General features: G+C 41.4%; 1 protein-coding gene across 8 annotated transcripts in view; it reads left to right on the top strand.

The window, feature by feature from the left end:
* Positions 1–14865, top strand: part of LOC112071365 (matrix-remodeling-associated protein 7) — a 29087-nt gene extending 14222 nt beyond the window's left edge. For 2 of the 8 annotated variants that reach the window (XM_024138820.2, XM_070439365.1), the window contains exon 4: positions 8618–9680. In XM_024138820.2, coding sequence (XP_023994588.1) covers positions 8618–8621 — 4 coding nt within the window. In that variant the 3' untranslated portion in view covers positions 8622–9680. Of the gene's footprint in view, positions 1–677; positions 751–8612; positions 9681–11878 lie in introns of those variants that run through there. The other 6 variants (XM_024138819.2, XM_070439364.1, XM_024138818.2 and 3 more) reach the window with 5 other exon arrangements.
* The last annotated feature ends 7388 nt before the right edge of the window (positions 14866–22253 follow it).

Below are 22253 nucleotides of genomic sequence, written 5' to 3'. Positions count from 1 at the left end.
GGGGGGTTCCCCAGTTTCTATAGCGAGGGGAGTGGATGTCTTAAACGCCATGTGATTGGTGGCTTGTGCCTTCTAACACAGGAATTTAATCAAGGTCTTAAAATATCTGCCATGCTTGGCTCTGTTGGTTTGTTATGTTCCCATGGAGTTGCGAGCTGTGGAAGAAGGAGGAAGGGAGGAAAGGCATGTGAGTTTCAGGAATGTTTTTCTTTGTCTTTTTTGGGGAGTATGCTTCCACTCTTGTTTGAAGCCTGAGCAGTGACTCATAGTTAAATGACCAACGATGTATTAATACATCCTTATACGATTAACTATAGTCCCATTCCAGCCCCAAACCCAGCTATATGTTACTAAATCCCTGTGCCTTGTACCCTGTGCCGTTCACTTATGTGTTTACACACAAGAGCACAGCATGTACTTGCTCACCACACCAACCATGAATTAAACTCAACCACAACTTTGGCCTAAACTTGATTTCATAAAGCTCAGTGCAATGTTTTCCTTTTGGCACTAGGTTTTATGTGGAAAAGATGTAAGCATGTGAAACCTATTTGCATTGCCWTAAGTGCCAAAGTTGGGGACAAAGCTGTGGTTAAGTTGTCTGTTTCCAAGCTGTGGAATTGTGTAGAGTTCTGTGCTGCTACATAACAGCTTTCACCCTGCCTTTATCTTTTCAGGATAGAGCTCACACCTGACTTTACCTCTCTATAAGCAACATCGACAAGCACACTGAGTTAGGAAGGATTATGGGTAAGGTATCATTCAAATTTAKCCCCCCCCAGAGCCTCTTATCTTCTCCCAAGTCTCAAAAATACCACCTCACCTCCCTCTCCTTGCTCCCCTCACCCACTACCCAGGGTGTGACACACTGTGACTGGCACACCATCACTGGTGAAGGGCAGAGCCATATACAGTACATATGTACAGTGCCTTTGGAAAGTATTCAGACCCCTTGACCTTTTCCACATTTTATTACGTTACAGCCTTATTCTAAAATGGATAAAATAAATAAAAATACAATCTACACACAATACCCCATAATGACAAAGCGAAAAGTTTTTTTATTTTGTTGCCAATATATAAAAAAAACATACCTTATTTACATAAGTATTCAGACCCTTTACTATGAGACTCGAAAATTAGCTCAGGTGCATCCTGTTTCCATTGATCATCCTTGAGATGTTTCTACAACTTCATGGAGTCCACCTGGTAAATTCAATTGATGAACATGATTTGCAAAGGCACACACCTGTCTATATAAGGTCCCAAAGTTGACAGTGCATGTCAGAGCAAAAACCAAGCCATGAGTCGAAGGAATTGTCCGTAGAGCTCGAGACAGGATTGTGTCAAGACACAGATCTGGGAAAGGGTACCAAAAAATGTCTGCAGCATTGAAGGGTCCCCAAGAACACAGTGGCCTCCATCATTCTTAAATGGAAGAAGTTTGGAACCACCAAGACTCTTCCTAGAGATGGCCGCCCAGCCAAAATGAGCAATCGGGGGAGAAGGGCCTTGGTCAGGGAGGTGACCAAGAACCTGATGGTCACTCTGACAGAGCTCTAGAGTTCCTCTGTGAAAATGGGAGAAACTTCCAGAAGGACAACCATCTCTGCAGCACTTCACCAATCAGGCCTTGGTAGAGTGGCCAGACGCAAGCCACTCCTCAGTAAAAGGCACATGACAGCCCACTTGGAGTTTGCCAAAAGGCACCTAAAGACACTCTGGTCTGATGAAACCAAGATTGAACTCTTTAGCCTGAATGCCAAGCGTCACTTCCGGAGGAAATCTAGCGCCATCTCCACAGTGAAACATGGTGGTGGCAGCATCATGCTTTGGGGATGTTTTTCAGCGGAAGGGACTAGGAGACTAGTCAGGATCGAGGCAAAGATGAACAGAGCAAAGTAGAGAAATCCTTGATGAAAATCTGCTCCAGAGCGCTCAGGACCTCAGACTGGGGCGAAGGTTCACCTTCCAACAGGACAACGACCCTAAGCACACAGCCAAGACAACAAAGGAGTGGCTTCGGGACAAATCTCAATGTCCTTGAGTGGTCRAGTCAGAGCCCAGACTTGAACATGATCGAACATCTCTGGAGAGACCCGAAAATAGCTGTGTAGCGATGCTGCGCATCTAACCTGACAGAGCTTGATATGATCTGCAGAGAAGAATGGGAGAAACTCCCCAAATACAGGTGTGCCAAGCTTGTAGCGTCATACCCAAGAACACTCTATGCTGTAATCGCTGCCAAAGGTGCTTCAACAAAGTACTGAGTAAAGGGTCTGAATACTTATGTAAATGTCATATTTCAGTTTTGTATTTTTTATAAATTTGCAAAAATGTCTAAAACAGTTTTTGCTTTGTCGTTATGGGGTATTGTGTGTAGATTGAGGGGAAAAAACMATTTAATACATTTTAGAATAAGGCTGTAACGTAACAACATTTGGAAAAAGTCAAGGGGTCTSAATACTTTCCGAAGGCACTGTGTATATGACTCTGGTGAAAGCAGTGTGTATCGATGCATTAACCCATTTACTGATTACACTAGTATGACATCACCAACAGTGTACCTTGCCACCAGGCGATTGGGCTGGTGGCTATTGTTTTTTTGTTTTTGAAGGGACCTGTTAGCCACTGATAGGCTTCCACTGATGTGGTAGAGCACACATCTGGGCACATTCTGGCAGAGCTTGCTTTATCCTTTCTATATTACACTTTGTTTGATCCCCTCAAGTTGTCTAGGTGTTATAATTATTTCAGCTCTGCCCAAACTTGAAAACGGCTTGCTCAACCCGTGAAGGATGCAAAGGGACAACTCAATTCCTTTCCAGTGTTTTATTATGGTTTTGATGCCATTTGTTGAATATGTTGAAACAGTTGATTTGTTGAATAGAGTAGTTGAATGACAGGAATAAGGAATAGGGAATAGGGAATAGGAATAGGGAATAGGATGATAACCTTAAACAGAGAATAAACATGCATTATTTTACACTAAACAATGCATGACACAGCAACAAAGCATGGCTTTGAATAAAGTAAACGTTTAAACAATTTAATCTAGCACTTCTAGCAATTACTTCTGCAGTCAGAAAATATCCACAACAAAAGTCACCACTCCTACCAGCGTTAAACATGTAAATTGTGCTAAGCACTGGATGCAACATAATAAATAATTCCAAACATTACATACCAGTTGCGTCTTTAGGGTTGAACAATGAGCTGTGTGTATGTTGAGGACCAAACATTTTATCCCCATGCTTATCTGCCAGGTGCGCATGTAAAAGTAGTCCCTCCAGAAATCCTGGCTCAATTTTTTAGTTCCACCCGTGTTTTTGGGTTATCTGCCCTCTTGAGGCCTGGAGTTCTTTAAAGGAAGAGCTGCCATTGTGCTCATGGTTTGAGTGTTCTGTTTTTTGACGCAACACCTCCCACTTGACCTCCTGGTTCTTGAACCCAAGGAGGTCACACGAACCTCGGTGTTGGAGCAGGTTCGATTTCAGCTATCAGGCTCTTCCTTCTTCAACAGGAAGTAAAACAATGATGCGTCTGACATCCCTATGAAGAACTGTAGCAGGTATTTTAGTTGAGAGTTTCATTGACTTCTCTTGAGCAGGCTTCACAGTTGGGACTGGGTAGCTGGGAAAAGTTCTGACATGCACATCTCTGACGATGCCCTTCTTGTCAATGTTGACACTGATGACTCTGGCTAGTTTGTAGTGACCTCTCCACGCATTTTGGTCAGCCAGCCAGACAACATCTCCAACAGCCACATTCCTATGTGTTGTGTGCCATTTACTCCTCACGAATAGATTGGGCCCAGCTAACTGATCCACTTCCTCCAGAACCGGTCAACTTCTGTTTGGATAGCTCTCAATCTTTTGTATGGGTAGCTTTCAAAATCAAAGCATCCAAGATCTCCTCTGGGTCCAATCCGTCCAAGCAGAAGGGAATTTGGGCTGATGTATTCTATGCAGTCCTCCCGGCTTTGAGTTCTTGCATCTATGGGCCTCTCATTGGCAAGGTTAGCAGCCGTGTAGAGAAATGTTTGAAACTCACTCCATGTGAAGAGTCCTTCTCCTCCCAGGTTGTGCAAACCCCTTCACAGTACGAACAGCTGCTTCTGCAGCTCCATTCCTGTGAGGGGAGTCTGCTGGTGGATTTTTCAGCTCCATTCTGTCCATGCTTGGAAGCTTCATTTTCAAGCTCAGATTACTTAGTTGATCCAAGAAGGTAGAGTTCTTTGAGGGCAGGTCTGCCACCACAAAGTTCTTTCCAGGATCTGACCACAATTTCTTTGGGTGCCCTCTCAGTGGCGTGAATCTTTGGTAAGCAGTAGGAAGCCTTCAGTCGACTGGTCACTGACAACATCTGTGTGTATAGCTCGGATACCATGCAACAGAAGACAATACCCCACACCTTGAGCTTGGTTTTCTTTTCACCTCGTCCTTGACTTCATACGGTCCAAATAAGTCCACTGTTGTGTACTCAAATGGTCTGGCTGGTGTTATCCGCTCGGATGGAAGGTCACTCATGATCTGTTGGCACTTTCTGGCCTGGGCCTTTCTGCACACCACACAGTTGTCAACTCTCTTTTTAGCCAGCTTCCGGCCTTTTATCACCCAGGCTTTCTTCCTCATCCGGAGGAGTGTGCCTGCTATTTCTTCATGGTTTGCACCATGGGCCTCTTGAGCTAGGAGAGTGGATATCCATGCCTCATATGGTAGAATTGGTACGGCAGTTTCGTCCTCATCAAAGATCTGGAACCTTCCTCCACAAACTAAGAGCCCAGTCTCTTTATCTCTGTAAACAGCGAGTCTGTTGAGAGATAAAGAGACTGGGCTCTTAGTTTGTGGAGGGAGGTTCCAGATCTTTGATGAGGACGAAACTGCRGTACCAATTCTACCATATGAGGCATGGATATCCACTCTCCTAGCTCAAGAGGCCCATGGTGCAAACCATGAAGAAATAGCAGGCACACTCCTCCGGATGAGGAAGAAAGCCTGGGTGATAAAAGGCCGGAAGCTGGCTAAAAAGAGACCACCAGACCTATATTGCATTCGGAAAGTTTTCAGACCACTTACCCTTTTCCACATTTTGTTACGTTACAGCCATTCTAAAATGTATTAAATATTTTATTTTCCTCATCAGTCTACACACAGTACCCCATAATGACAAATCGAAAACAGGTTTTTAGACATTTTAGCTAATTTATAAAAAATCAAAATAAATACCTAATTTACAATTTAATCCATTTTAGAATAAGGCTGTAACGTAACAAAATGTGAAAAAAAGTCAACGGGTCTGAATACTTTCCGAATGCACTGTACATCACATCCCAAACATCCCCCCATCTACGTCCCCCTGTGTCTTCAGACAGTCTAATATCCTGGAGCTTCAGGTTCCCTAAGGATACAGTTAATAGTTATCATATGCTGCTGTCTCACGGCCATTGAAAACAAAGGGTCCTGCGCTCATAGGAAATACTGCACTGGGGCACCAATGTGGGTCATCATCAGTGCTGCAGGGGAGACTCCCCCCCCCCCACCACCACCACCTTCTATTGAGATGACATCTGTGAGGAATCATTCACAAAGGCACATTCTTTACCTCTTAATGCTGGTGCCAGAGGGGAATCCATTTGGAATTGGTTGGTGGTGCGTGGCACCTGCTAAACAGATGCCTGAGAGAAAATCAGTTACTCACTTACTGCACACCCAAAATGGCTGCTATGATAGTATTAAAGAGTTTCATAATTTAATGGTTGGGTGGGACTTTTAATCAGGACCACTCTGATTGTAGGAGCCACCTGCAAAATTAGAACTAATCTTGTGCCAACAGCTGCGCTTGTACACACTCAGGGMMSCTTGCAGAGAGCAGTTTTGAAGTTGAATTATAGCTGAGCCCTGAACCTTAGACCTTTGCTGCTATACCATTGGGCCCTCTGCAGGCAATATCGAGGTAGTGAGACACTTAAATTAGGGATTTTTTTTACTGTGTCTGTGTGAGCTGAAATGCTTTCACTATAAATGCATTTTTATTCCAGATGGTGACAGCATTTGATCAGTGTAGCCTGAAAAGGCAAGTCAGGCCACTATTTGCAAGCCATGTTGATTGTCTCTAATTGACAAATAAAGATCAACATTATTATTGCAATAAGGCTGACTCACTGGAATATAGGTATCTTCCCAACAAATGTTTTGCTCATAAACTGTTTATGTTCAGCCTACCAGTGTCTGTAGGTCTATCTAGAATGTGTATTTCTGTATGCCTGTCCTATCTCCAATTACAACATTGTTACATCTAGGGGCAACCTAGACTCAGGGGTAGACGTAACATAGTCAATGTAAATCCGGGACACTCTAATAGTATGATAGTGTCCCGGATTTAATTTGTAGATGTCCACAATCCATTTTGTATGATATGTGACGAATTTTAATTCGTATGATATGTTACAAAATTGCTAAACTTATGATATGGTACGAATTGCAATTTGTTGTGGCTAACGTTAGCTAGACTAAAGGTTAAGGTTAGMGTTAAGGTTAGGTTTAGGAATTAGMTGAAAGGGTTAAGGTTAGGGTTAGGAGAAGGGTTAGCTAAAATGCTAAGTAGTTGCAAAGTAGTTAAAAAAGTACTAAGTAGTTGCAAAGTAGCTAATTAGCTAAAATGCAAGAGTTGTCTGGGCTGAGATTTGAAAACGCAACCTTTGGGTGGCTAGACATTCGCGTGGCCAACCACCCATCCACCCCGGCCAACCACCCTACTTTCGTTTTTGCCTTAATAACCTTTTACTGCAGTGGGCTAAATCAGGGTCACACAGACTGTTTATTGGTAGTCTTAAACAAAACTACTTTGACACCAAAGTATTTTTWAAATGATTTAACCTTTATTTAACAAGGCAAGTCAGTTAAGAACAAATTCTTATTTACAATGACGGCCTACCGGGGAACAGTGGGTTAACTGCCTTGTTCAGGGGCAGAACGACAGATTTTTACCTTGTCAGCTCGGGGATTCGATCCAGCAACCTTTCGGTTACTGGCACAATGCTCTAACCACTAGGCTACCTGCCACCCCAGATATACACCTCACACACATTGTTATGGGCTTAAAAAAGAAGACGCCTGTACCATGTCAGATATAGAGTTGAAATTTATAAAGTTTTGAGTTTGCATCCCAATATTGCACTTTAAATACATCACAGAAGACTGAAATATATAAAACCGTTTGACATAGAAATATCAGATTTTCAGTTTATTAATTATGAAATTATGAAAAATATTAATAACATTCCACCCATGAGGCCACTATTCATTTGTCTGCAGGAAATGGCTACAGCATTTGCAGACTGTATGTCAGATTCAGTCTTTAACGATTATCACGTTACACTGTGCGACGTTACCAAATTAAAATCTTGATATCAACCTGGCCAGATTGTACGATTTGCTTCAGTTCTGTCGTCACATTCTGCAATTTGCCTGCAGCGGTGTATTTGATCTGAGCATGTGCCAGCACCAGCAGCGCAAGCCTCACTCAATGCTTGTGAGTGAAGTGAGTTCTGAATAAATTCAAGTAGGCATCTTAGAAATAGTTTTCACATACAAACTTTATATGTCCGAACGTTTAATTTGATTGGCGATTTTGTTCATTTATCGAAATCCCACCAGGTAGCCTAATTTCAGATGTGTCATATAAACAAGATTATTTACAGGGAAATCGTTCTTCTTGCACAGCATGTAGGCTAAACGTTTAATTCAAACTATTATATTAATCTGACTATTCACAATAATTTTATTGTCGTGTGCATACTCAGTGGCGGCCGTCTTCTTATTGGTCAGTCACCGGGATCAGCTCATAACACCAGCCACACTACGCGATAAAGGACAAAAAATGTGGACACCGCTAGAACTTTGTCGGAGCCTACGATTGCACGTAGCCGTACTTAATCGGCACTTAAATCGGCAGACCTAGACCCTGTCACACTGAACGAGCCAAGACATCCGACAATCGTTTACGACCTAAGAATTTGTCAGCCACGTAAGCTATTAGAAAGCATATGATAATCTGGTCTCTTTGTTACATTGCACTAATTAGGACATACTAACCTTTCAAATGGCATGCATCTCACACATTGCCATCTAACCTGCCTGGGAACTCTGTGGTGCTCGGGGTGAAGTTTCTCCCAAGTGCAGATCTAGGATCAGCTTCCCCTCTCACAACCCTAATTAGTAAGGAACATGCAAAACTGACCCAAAATCAGCATCTAGTGGCAACTTCACCGTACACCATTTGGAGGTGGTGGGGGGTACTCTATGGTGGTATGCTATTTTCCGGGTGTGTTTTGATCAACCTTTGGTCAGAGCACTGTCTGCTTTAGGTCTCTTGAAACCTACTGAACCCTGATGCATGCTGAAATAACAACCCTGACAATGGTGAGTGATCTCACTCTTTTCCAAGTCACGAGTTTGATATCAGTCAAATTCCAATACTACAACTACTTAACATTTCTGACTCTTAAACTAATAACAATAACTGGCTAGTAATATCAATGAAATACCTATTTGTCAATAGATTAAACTGTACCACATTGTACTGATATATTAGTACTCTCTTTTTTCCAGTGCAGCTGAGTAGGCGATGAAGAAAAGGAATGACTCTACACCCCACACCTTTCTATTTTTTACTTTGTTTTGTGAAAAGTGATCACTGAAGAAGAACCTTTTGAAACCTCTGCTGAGAAGAGCGATCTCTTCTGTTGATTGTCCGGCAACTTTGCTGTTGATATGGAAAATATGTTGCTTTTTGTCCTCTCCCCGCTTCTTTCCTCCTTTCTTACTTTTGAAGGATGTGAATTAAAGGCTCTTGCTCAATTCTGCATGTGAATAGCACGCTGCATTACACTAAACACACAAGTGCCTATGTGAATCTTTAGTCCCCGCCCCCTTCGCTTTCTATCTGCTGTCTTACTTGTGGCGTCTATCCTTTTGATTAGAGCAGGAATTATTCCTTCTGAATTCTGAGACTCTGATAGTCACTAAGGAACGTTTGAAGATAATACATCCATGCTTATTACAGAGTATGACGTGTGGGGTTTGCAAAAAAAGTTCCCGAAAAAAGTAAGGTCGGGAACCACTGGTTTAGAAGAAATGGATGACCATTGCAATACCAATACAGTAAGGAAGTGTTTAAATAGCTATTATGGGTGAAGGGGTAGGGAAGGGTTGTGTTGTTTTTCATTGTTTTAAAATATGAAACTGTGATTTAAAGCCAAGACAAGTGATTTGCATGCAAAGGCCCCTTCTACCCAAGTCTTGGTCTGTGTGGCCACTGTCCATTGTGAGCCAGTCCCAGACACTTTAAGTAATGTAACAAATGCCAATCAGTAACATCCGAATATCCTAATGATGGCATTCTGAATGCTGAGAGAACCATATATCTCACTCCTGTCCTGACTCTGACGATCATTGGGGCTTTTGTCACTTTATAAGTATGTAACCAATGCACACTGACAATGAATGGGCTTCTTTTCACATGGGACTGGAGCTCGGTTGTTAGAATGGCTAAAGTGGAATATGTGTATGACAACCCYTAGTGATTTTTGTAGAGAGATTGAAAAGTTTTGTTTAAACATGATGTTTTTGGGCTTTTGTAAACTCTTGACTATTAAAAGCCAGTTTGTCTAAAACAAATGCTTGTTTAAGCCTCATACTCATTTCCACCCAGTAATCCACCCATTTTTCCATATCAGCACATCTAATTAAAAGCAGTAAATTCATCTCATCATTGAGTTTTGCTCGCCTACTTTGTAGTACATTTACATACAACACAATGCTAATCAGTATGTCATGTATGGAATCTTTCTATGTAAGCCAGATAAGGTCATACATGGATTGATGATGATATCATAACTTCAAATATCTCTATGTACATACCCAATAATAACCATTCTCATTGCACCACTCAACATATTATTTCTGGTAACTAGTAGGGCTTTGTATGTTTAAGACGTGCCTTAGTTGACGTGCCTTTGTCAGGTAGGTGTTAACTTCAGTGGGACTTGAGATGGAAGCCCTRTAGAAGAAGGTCTTTTGAGGTGTTTTTATTGGACAGCCTGTAAAGGTCCAGTATGTGAATGATGAAAATAATAAACTGTGAAGCACCTGTCTACCCCAGGATATGTTTTATAGCTGTGTTTATTATAACATTAGAAGACACACAGTGTCCAACTAGGTACACCTATGGTGCCTTGCAAAAGTATTCATCCCCCTTGGCGTTTTTACTATTTTGTTGCATTACAACCTGTAATTGAAATGGATTTGGATTTCATGTAATGGACATACAAAATAGTCCAAATTGGTGAAGTGAAATGAAGTTGTTTTAAAAAAAATATTTTTTTTAAACAAAACTGAAAAGTGGTGCGTGCATATGTATTCACCCCCTTTGCTATGAAGCCCCTAACTAAGATCTGGTGCAACCAATTACCTTCAGAAGTCACCTAATTAGTTAAATAAAGTCCACCTGTGTGCAATCTAAGTGTCACATGATCTGTCACATGATCTCAGTATATATACACCTGTTCTGAAAGCTGCAACACCACAAAGCAAGCGGCACCATGAAGACCAAGGAGCTCTCCAAACAGGTCAGGGACAAAGTTGTGGAGAAGTACAGATTAGGGTTGGGTTAGAAAAAAATATCAGAAACTTTGAACATACCACGGGGCACCATTAAATCCATTATTAAAAAATGCAAACAATATGGCACCACAACAAACCTGCCAAGAGAGGGCTGCCTACCAAAACTCACGGACCAGGCAAGGAGGGCATTAATCAGAGAGGCAAAAAAGAGACCAAAGATAACCCTGAAGGAGCTGCAAAGCTCCACAGCGGAGATTGGAGTATCTGTCCATAGGACCACTTTAAGCCGTACACTCCACAAAGCTGGGCTTTACAGAAGAGTGGCCAGAAAAAAGCCATTGCTTAAAGAAAGAAATAAGCAAACACGTTTGGTGTTCGCCAAAAGGCATGTGGGAGACTCCCCAAACATATGGAAGAAGGTTTTTGGCCATCAAGGAAAATGCTATGTCTGGCYCAAACCCAACACCTCTCATCACCCAGAGAACACCATCCCCACAGTGAAGCATGGTGGTGGCAGCATCATGCTGTGGAGATGTTTTTCATCGGCAGGGACTGAGACACTGGTCAGAATTGAAGGAATGCTGGATTGCACTAAATACAGGGAAATTCTTGAGGGAAACCTGTTTCAGTCTTCCAGAGATTTGAGACTGGGACGGAGGTTCACCTTCCAGCAGGACAATGACCCTAAGCATACTGCTAAAGCAACACTCGAGTGGTTTAAGGGGAACATTTAAATGTCTTGGAATGGCCTAGTCAAAGCCCAGACCTCAATCCAGTTGAGAATCTGTGGTATGACTTAAAGATTGCTGTACACCAGCGGAACCCATCCAACTTGAAGGAGCTGGATCAGTTTTGCCTTGAAGAATGAGCAAAATCCCAGTGGCTAGATGTGCCAAGGTTATAGAGACATGCCCCAAGAGACTTGCAGCTGTAATTGCTGCAAAAGAAAATCAAATAATACAAACCCCCCCCAATAATCAATTTTAATTCCAGGTTGTAAGGCAACAAAATAGGAAAAATGGCAAGGGGGGTGTATACTTTCGCAAGCCACTGTATGTGTATGTCTTACACACAAACATAGATAAATCATGTGTGTGTGTTTTGGGATGTCACGTGTTGTTTGTGTACACTGAGTTTTTGTTATATGTATCTATTGTGTGTATTGATGTGTGTATTGATGAGTGTTTGTAAGTGTGTCATATAGACCCAGGCATTGGAAGCGATGCCATCATGTCTGTGTGTATCTGTTCTAGGGTGCAAAACGATCAGTTGGCGGCCATCTTTCTCCTGCTGATGCAGAACCAGGAGGCACTAGGGGAGGTGACTGAGGGAGACATGGAGGAGCAGCTCAAACTCTACTCCCTGTAGCAGAATGGGGCGGTTCTGTTATTGTCAACCTTGTATAGGGCTGAATAACCTGTTTCCCTTTTTAAAGTGCAGGTGTCAAGCAGAGCAACTGTCAATGTATAATACCGTATTTATGTTTGACTTGTCAGGTCAGAATGATCCATAACATACAAAGACAATAGGTTTAATATTCTGACATACTGGAGAGGGATAGGTTAAATGGCATTACCCATAAGACTTTATACTGTTCTTGTTCTGTTAACATTGGTTATCGTAAAGTATGGCAATGTTACAGTGGCTTTAAAAATCACATGTTCTTAGAGTATGAACAATTTAATGAACAAACAATTGCAGTAACTTATTTACATTAAGTATATCGATAACACACTTTGTTTATATTACTTACATTTTTTATGAAATAAGTCACATATACTGTATATATTTTCAGTTGTAAAGAACTATTTTGGAATTACTTTGTAGTGTTAATATAGGTAATATTGAAATATACACTTAGTGTACAAAACATGACATTGACTGACCAGGTGAATCCAGGTGAAAGCTATGATCCCTTATTGATGTTACTTGTTTCTTATGGCTGCAATCCCGTTAATGGGATGATTTGACAACAGCCAGTGAAAGTGCAGGGCGCCAAATTCGAACAACAGAAATCTCATAATTAAAATTCCTCAAACATACATGTATCTTATACCATTTTAAAGGTAATCTTGTTGTTAATCCCACCAACGTGTCCGATTTCAAATAGGCTTTACAGCGAAAGCACCACAGACGATTATGTTAGGTCACCGCAAAATCACAGAAAAACAGTAATTTCTCCAGCCAAAGACAGGAGTCACAGAAAGCAGAAATAGAGATTAAATTAATCACTAACCTTTGATGATCTTCATCAGATGATACTCATAGGACTTCATTTTACACAATACATATATGTTTTGTTCGATAAAGCTCATATTTATATCCAGAAACCTCAGTTTACATTGGCGCCATGTTCAGAAATGCCTCCAAAATATCCGGAGAAATTGCAGAGAGCCACGTCAAATAACATAAATACTCATCATAAACTTTGATGAAAGATACATGTTTTACATAGAATTAAAGATACACTTGTTCTTAATGCAACCACTGTGTCAGATTTCAAAAAGCTTTACGGCAAAAGCACAATATTCAATAATCTGAGAACAGCGTTCAGCCACAAAAGGAAGCCATACAGTTACCCGCCATAAAAAGCATTATAAATCTTCACTTACCTTTGCTGATCTTTGTCGGAATGCACTCCCAGGACTCCCACAAGAAATGTTTGTTTTGTTRGGTAATGTCCATCATTTATGTCCAAATAGCTATTTTTGTTAGCGTGTTTGGTAAACGAATCCAAAGTCAGAAACGCGTTCACTAAAAGCTGACGAAATGTCAAAAAGTTCCGTAACAGTCAGTAGAAACATGTCAAACGATGTATTCAATCAATCTTTAGAATGTTTTTAACATAAATCTTCAGTAACGTTCCAACAGGAGAATTACATTGACTTCAGATATGCGATGGAACAGAGCTCCCTCTTATGTGAACGCGCATGGTCAGAGCATGGCCAGGGCATGGTAGACCTGACTATTTCCTGTCTCCTTCGGCCCCACTTCACAGTAGAGGCATCAGACAAGGTTCTACAGACTGTTGACATCTAGTGGAAGCCGTAGGAAGTGCAAACTCATCCATATCCCACTGTTTGTTCAATAGGGGCTGTGTTGAAAATCTACCAACCTCAGATTTCCCACTTCCTGTTTGGATTTTTTCTCAGGTGTTAATATGAGTTCTGTTATACTCACAGACATCATTCAAACAGTTTTAGAAACTTCAGAGTGTTTTCTATCCAATYTGAATAATAATATGCATATATTAGCAACTGGGACTGAGGAGCAGGCAGTTTACTATGGGCACCTATGTGCACCTTTCACCCAAGCTACTCAATACTGCCCCTGCAGCCATAAGAAGTTAAATCCACTTCAGTCAGTGTGGCTGAAGGGGAGGAGACAGGTTAAAGAAGGATTTTTAAGCCTGGAGACAATTGAGACATGGATTGGGTGAATGGGCAAACAAAAGCTTTAAGTGCTTTGAAGTGGTTATGGGTTGTAGGTGCCAGGTGTACCGGTTTGAGTGTGTCAAGAACTGCAAAGCTGCTGGGTTTTTCACTCTCAATAGTTTCCTGTGTGTATCAAGGTCCACCACCCAAAGGACATCCTGTCGGAAGCATTGGCGTAAACATGGGTCAGCATCCCTGTGGAATGCTTTCGACACCTGTAGAGTCCATGCCCTGACGAATTTAGTCTGTTCTGAGGGAAAGGGGGGTATTAGGTAGGTGTTCCAAATGTTTGTACACTCAGTGTATATGTTTTTCATATATTCTAAGCACTCCATATTTTGAATCAAATGTTTTTAATGGATGTACATACTGTATGGAGATATTTTAGTAGTTTGTTTAGAGTCTCAAGCGATGAGGTTTTAATGGTTAGTACCACAGGTGGCTGGTGGCACCTTAATTGGGAAGGACGGGCTCATACTAATGGCTGGAACGAAATAAATGGAATGGTATCAAACATGTCAAACACAAAGTTTCCTTGTGTTTGTTACCATTCCATTTATTCCAATCCAGCCATTATTATGAGCCGTCCTCCCCTCAGCAGCCTCATGTGGTTAGTACTCTGGTGTATCTTTTTACCAGTTATTTTATTAAATAATATGACACTCAAAACAGGTCGTGTGATCATGTATTTTTTTWATTTGTGTTTGAGTGATAATGCTTTTATTTCAACTCTCTGTTTCTACACTGTATGAACAGTCCATTTGATAAATCATGATTTCACATTTTCCTTCAGTAAGTCTAACACCAACATTATTTTGCTAAACTTCTATAAGAAAAAGCAAACTATGAAATGTAAAAATGMTTAAACAACTGTTATAATTGTGTCACATGAACACATACAAGTTGTTTATGCCTTGTCCAACATGTTGTACATGTGAAGCTAGGCAAGGACAAATGAGGTGGTCTAGCTGGTTGAGTAGATGAGTAGTCTTCCTGTCTGCTGTTTGTCACACTCTTATCATTCCTCTGTGGGGTTGTAAGGGGTGCTTATCTGGTGGCAGGGAAGTCAGACGCAGGAGAGCAGAACTTGATAATAGCCGGAGCAGTTTAATAGTAAAACCAACGGCATAAGAAATACAAAGTAGGGGCACAATAACCCGACGCGCACCAGTCAAACAAAATGTGCACAAGCACTTAGAATAAACAATACCACACAAAGACATGGGGGTGAAGAGGGTTAAATACACAACACATAATGAGGGAAATGAGAACCAGGTGTGTGGGAAAACGAGACAAAACAAATGGAAAATGAAAAATGGATCGGCGATGGCTAGAAGACTGGCGACGTCGACCACCGAACACCGCCCGAACAAGGAGAGGCATCAACTTCGGCAGAAGTCGTGACAGGGGTGGTACCACTAACATGTTTGAAATAATTAGAGTATACATAGTTACACAGTACATGTTTGAAAAACACCTTATCAAAATACAGCTGCTCAGATCGTTATCAAAGTCATACAATGTTTGTGTTTATGTCATAATAAATTTCAAGGCATAATTGTAATCACTTTCTAGTATAAATCAGCTTCATCCTCTTGCCATAACATGTGTAAGCTGTGTTGGCATCATTCTACATAGCACCACAGGTGAGAAGATTAAGGACACCACGTCTGGATCAGAGAAGAAGTAGGGGTTTTAGTGGAATACCCACAGAACTCTAGTCTCCTTTTCAGCTCATTTATCACCTGATTTTCTTAACAAAGGCATATCTCGATAGGTGGTCCAGGTGTCCTCTGACATGGCACAAATGTTCTCTATTGCTCCTCTATTTTTCCTCAATCAAGGTGGGAGACCGTCAGAGGGCAACATGAAAAAAAGTTATTCAGGGCATTCTACAAGCTGTCGGAAACGCTCCACAGGGATGTTGGTCCACACTGACACAATGGCATCATGCAGTTGCTGCAGATTCAACAGCGGTTAATTCATGCTGTAAACAGCCCGTTCCATGTCATCCAAAAGATGTGTATTGGGTTGAGGTCTGGGGACTGAGCAGGCCACTCAAGTAAACTGATTTTGCTGCCATGTTACAGGCAATGCTTTTCCACTTCTCAATTGTCCAGTGTTGGTGATCATGTGCCCACTGGAGCCGCTTCTTCTTCTTTTTAGCTGTTAGGAGTGGAGCCCTCTGTGGTCGTCTGCTGCAATAGCCCATTCTTGACAAGGATCGACGAGTTGTGCGTTCCGAGATCCAGTTCTGCACAGCACTGTTGTACTGCAGCGTTATTTGTCCGTTTGTGGCCCGTTTGTTAGCTTGCACGATTCTTGCCATTCTCCTTCAACCTTTCTCATCAACGAGCTGTTTTCACCCACAGGATTGCCACTGACTAGAGGTTTTTGGTTTGTCGCAACATTCTTGGTGAACCTTAGACACTATCGTGCGTGAAAAGCCCAGTAGAGTGGCCGTTTCTGAGATACTGGATCCGGTGCGCCTGGCATACCACGCTCAAAGTCGATTAGGTCACTCACTTTGCACATTCTATCGTTCAATCGAACAGTAACTGAATGCCTCAATTCTTGTCTGCCTGCTTTATATAACAAGCTATGGTCACGTGACTCACTGTCTGTAGGAGCGATCCATTTTAGTGAATGGAGTGGTATACCTAATAAACTGACCGGTGAGTGTATTTTTGCACACTCTGAGGTTGGAATAATACTGCGAAATTGTGAAAATTATGATAATGCACTTTTAGTGTAGTATGAAACGACTACCTGAAATTTCAGCCTGTTTTGGTGGGAGGGAGTTTTGGCCTTCCATTGTGACGTCAACATGCAATAAATTAGTTAAATGACCAATAAAAAAAGAGTTCCAAACCTCTCTGTCAATAACAGCTAATTTTCAGTTTTCCTCTCCCCACTCAGACAGTCCTAGCAAAATTCTTGTTTGAGAAATTGCCCTTTGCTATGAAGCAATTTTTTCTCTCCATTTTTGACCATTTAATTGAAAACAAACACAGAAATGGACTTAATTGTTACCCAGAAATTATTTGATATTGAGATAAAAACGACTGCATTGGAGCTTCAAACGGCAGAGGAGCTCCCACATCAAGGTAAAAAACTAAATCAGAGAACACGCTCTGCTGTGCTATTGCTCGTGCAGTGATGTCTGCCGAAAAAAAACAGTGTTCATTGTCTGAAGTAACATCTTTGTTGTTGTAATATTGCAAATGAACGTGGCAGTTTCACCGCTACGGATTTTGTATTTATACATGGAATATTGTTTTAGAATAGGAAACGTTCAAAAATGGCCGGAGTGCGTCTTCAAATCAAATTTCTATGGGAACACCACTCATTCCCATCTCTGCATGAAATAAATTCTGGTATGCAGCAGAGTTCCCATTCTGATCTGTGCTGCATTCTTCTGGTCTGGACAGGAATCACCTTGACATCAGCTGTTGGTCTCTCAGTGCTCCCCCTGGCCGTTGGTTATTTATCTAGTCAAGGAAGGGAAAATGGGCTCTACTGGTTGAAGGGTCCTGTCATCAGCTGGAGACCAATTAAAACCCAATCCTATTCTGTCACCCTGGAAAAAGATTTGCAGATGGACTGAGACATCCATGTAATTACTTACTCCCCTATATCCATCCCACTCTGTCATTTCTAGAACACAAAGGATGTGTTTACACAGACAGCCCAATTCTGAACATTTGTCCACTAAATTGTATTTTGACCAATCACATCAGATCTTTTCACATCAGGTCTTTTTCAGAGCAGATCTGATTAGTCCAAATACCAATTAGTTTAAAAAAGATCAGAATTGAGCATTCTTTCTAAACGCAGCTTAAGTAATGTAATGAATCTGAATTTATGAGAATTCTTATATGGCACTAGCTATGATTTCATAACTCCAAAGACAAGGCCTTAAAATCCTAGTTAAAATGGCKCCTGTAATGAACATGTAATGCATGACATGTACACTATGCTCTCTTCAAATTGTACTCTAATCATGTAATCAAGTTTAAGCAAGTTTTAAAAGGTAGAGGTTATAAAGAATCATTGAAAGGCAAGCCAGCCCGAATTTCCCTAATTATGGCCACACCTCTTTAAACTGCCAGTTGGTGTGAATTGAGGCATTTCCATAAAAAGAAACCCCCAACTCCACACACGAGGAAGGTGCATTGACTGTCACGCCCTGATCTGTTTCACCTGTCTTTGTGATTGTCTCCACCCACCTCCAGGTGTCACCCGTTTTCACCATTATTCCCAGGGTATTTATCCTGTGTTCTCTGTTTGTCTTTTAAACTATCAAAATAAAGTCYCACACTGCATGTATAATCTCCCAACAATTTAATGGGTATTTACCAACGTTTCGGCATCACTGTGCCTTCCTCATGGTAATGTCATAAATACTTGAACCAGGTTATGTAGACACACAGTGCAATTAGTGTAATCAATGACAGTGGTGAGGGGTGTGTTGCAATGATTAAGTTAATTAAAATTAATTAGTGACACTTAAAAAAAWTWGTATATGGCATATTAAATATATTATTCTATTGTTATCATATAGAAACATAATGGAATATAGTACATCATATTAGCGTCAACATACATGATTGTTTCATTCAATTTCACATAATTTCGTATTTCATTTTTGTTACATGTAATATTGGTTCAACCTTAATATATAACGAACATCATCAACAGGGGGAACATTTTGGAGTACGCTTAATTGGCTSTAAAAATAATTMTTCAATTTATAAAGACTTGTTCATAAAGGAAAAAGTGTTAATAAGAAGGGCCTGAGATCAAAGTCAATATTCAGACCATTAGGGGTCAATGTTTTTAGATAGGATATCCAGTAAGCCTCTCTTTGTAGTAGTAGGATCTCAATGTTACCTCCTCTCCTTGGTAGAGCAACATGCTCAATGCCTAGGTATTTGAGGGAGGAGATGGGATGGTTAGCTTCAACAAAGTGAGATGCTACTGGATAGTCAATGTCCTTACACCTGATTGAGCTGCGGTGCTCAGCTATGCGTTGTTTTAATTGTCTTTTCGTTTGTCCTACGTAGACTTTACCACATGAACAGGTGATGAGATAGATGACTCCCTTGGTCTTGTATGAGATGATACCCCTCACAGGGATCTTTCCACCTGTATGTGGGTGTCTGAAGAAATACGTTTTTTTGGTGCTATTACACTGTGCGCATGAGCCACATTTGTAGTTCCCATTTGGGATAGGTGTCAAGAGTGTCTGAGTGGGCTCAGGGGGCATGTCAGATCTCACCAAACTATCTCCAAGAGTGTCTGAGTGGGCTCAGGGGGCAGGTCAGATCTCACCAAACTATCTCCAATATTGCGCCCACGCTTATAGACCACCAGTGGGGGTTCCTTGAAGAGGTGTGCATTTTTTTTGTCTGATTGCAGACTATTCCAGTGCTTTTTCAGAATTGCTTTKATTTTCCCCGAACCCTTGGTGTACTTAGCACAAKATACGGTTGCGTTGTTTTTCTTCTTTGGTTGAGTTTTTAGTAATTAATCTATTGGTTTTTGAGATATTTTCATCATTGCCGAGTTTTGTCCTTGTAGCCTCTCATTTTGAATTTCTGTCATTTTCTTTAGCATTGCTGTGGCCACAGATTCGTTTAACCCTGCATAACTGGCTATATGGCAGACCATTCTTGATGGGAAYGGGATGCATACTATACGCACATAGCAAGGTATTGTGATCTGTGGGCTTTGTGTATAAGTCTGTGTGTAATCCATAAGTCCAGGTAGTTTATTTTTCTCTCACCAGTCTGCATGGTGAATTTGAGGTATTCAGAGCTCTCATTTAGTAGAGTTTGGAATTAATTGAGTTCCTGCTGTCAATGGTGTGCGTACTGGTAGCGAAGTCAGGTGCAGGAGGGCAGAGCGTTGTGAAGGCGCACACTTTATTGAGGCAGGAGAAACCAACAGACGGACGCAACTGCGTCAAAACCTCCAGCCAATTGGCAAAAGTGCAACAACGCGCAAACAGTCACAAAACTTATGTTAAACAAATAAACATGCCTCGTGAACAACACGGAAATTCAGAACACCAGTCTGGCGCGTCACAAAATAACACGTAACACAAACAATATCACACAAAGACATGAGGGGGAATAGAAGAATAAATACATGCAGTGTGATTGGGGAATGTAAACCAGGTGTGCAGTGAACAAGACAAAACAAATGGATCAATGAAAAAAGGAGCGGCGATGGCTAGAAAGCCGGTGACGTCGACCGCCGAACGCCGCCCGAACAAGGAGAGGAGCCGACTTTGGCGGAAGTCTTCCATAGATGTATTTTAGAAAGTAAGGGGTGTGTGTCTGTTTTAAAAAGGAATTCTTCTTCAAATTGTAGCACATACAGTTTAGCATACTTGGGGGGGAAAGGGGAGCCCATGGCTACACCCCGAATTGAAGGAAAAAGTCTGACTCAAAGACAAAATAGTTATGGGATAATACCAGTTCAGTAAGTTGTAAGATGCAATCATTAGATGGAGCAAGGGTAGAGTCTCTCTGCTGAAGGAAGTGTTGTAATGCCTGCAAGCCTCCAGTGTGTGGGATGTTAGTGTACAAGCGCTCCACATCAAAAGTGACCAGCAGGGTGCCCTCTGGTATCCTTCCTAAGTCCTCTATCTATGAGACCATGTGAATAGTAACTTTGACATAAAATGGGAGATTCTCAACCATCGGTTTAATGTGGTAATCCACAAATGTAGAAATGTTGAATGTCAGAGTCGATTGCTGCTACAATGGGTCTACCTGGAGGAGGAGACACTTGTTTGTGTAATTTAGCGACTATAGAAAGTTGGTATCTTGGGAAATTTCCCACATAGAAATTCAACTTCTTGTTTAGTGATTTGTTCTGATTCCAAACAGCTTTCCACTGTGGATGAAATATTATGCTGGAATTTCAGGGTCACAATTCAGTTTGCGATAGAAGTCACCTTTAGATAGTTGTCGGCGACATTCATTCACATAGTCACATTTGTTTTGTATACAAATTCCTCCTCCTTTGTCACATTTTTTTATGATAATCGAAGGATCTGACTTTAAGTCCTTAAGAGCCATTCTCTGGTCTCTACTCATGTTATCATAGGATTTGTGTTTCTGTTTATCTTTCAGTAAGTCACCTACATCATTTTCAACAATCCTACACAAGGTTTCTATGGAGGCATTGCGTTTGGGGGGAGGTACAAATTAACTTTTTGCTCTAAATGTAGTTCTCTCAGAGTTGTCAGGTACCTCAGCTGGGTTAATGGCTCCATCTCCTCCTTGACTCACAGTAGGACAGGTAGATCTATTGATTAGCGTGGTAGACCTATGTATACATCTCACTGAGGATGACATTTKAAGTGGAGTCATGTAAGTATCACTCTTATCAAAGAACTCACACATTCTCAGATTACGAAAAACTTGAATAGATCTATTTGGACATCAAAGTAATGTATGCAGTGGGTACAAATGTTAACCCCTTATTGAGAACACTGAGGTGAGCGGATGTCAGGGTCTTACTTGATAAGTTGAAGACATTTAGCTCCTGTTGGACTGTGGGCCCGTCCTGGGTCTCAATTGATAGGTGTCGCAGGGTGGTAGTGGATTTCTTCTTCCCCCGACGTATGTGTCGAACCCTCTTACGTGCTGGGAGTGTTGGCCTCGACGTTGTCCCCGGTGTCCCCGCCCTCTGTTGTAGATAAAATGCTCACCGTAGGAAGAGGAGCCAGAGATAGCGCTGTCTGTGCATAGTCGGTCTGACAAAGGCACTCAGCGTCTGTCATCTCTTCCGTTTTTTTGGTTTCTTGTGTTTAGAGTCTCGCCAGAGATATATTAGTCAGTTGTTCTTATCTCCCAAATCGCGTTTATACTTCTTGATTTTCCTGATTTTCCTGTCTTTTGCCAGTTTGTCTTGTCAAGTCAACCAGTGTGTTTTTTTCTGTGCTCCTGGTTTTGACTTTTTGCCTGCCCTGACTCTGAGCCCGCCTGCCTGAACATTCAGCCTGCCTGCCTCCCTGTACCGTTTTGAACTCTGACCTGGTTAATTAACTTTTACCTGTACTCGACCTGCCTCTTGTTGCTTAATAAATATCAGAGACTCTAACCATCTGCCTCCGGTGTCTGCATCTGGGTCTCGCCATGTGTCGTTATATTGACAGCTAAAAATAAAAAACAGGACA

Source organism: Salvelinus sp. IW2-2015, unplaced genomic scaffold (genome assembly GCF_002910315.2).
Source record: "Salvelinus sp. IW2-2015 unplaced genomic scaffold, ASM291031v2 Un_scaffold1596, whole genome shotgun sequence".
In the NCBI taxonomy this organism is placed as follows: Eukaryota; Metazoa; Chordata; class Actinopteri; order Salmoniformes; family Salmonidae; genus Salvelinus; species Salvelinus sp. IW2-2015.
The sequence above is the reverse complement of the archived record's forward strand: the minus strand, read 5'-3'. Positions and strand labels throughout refer to the sequence as shown.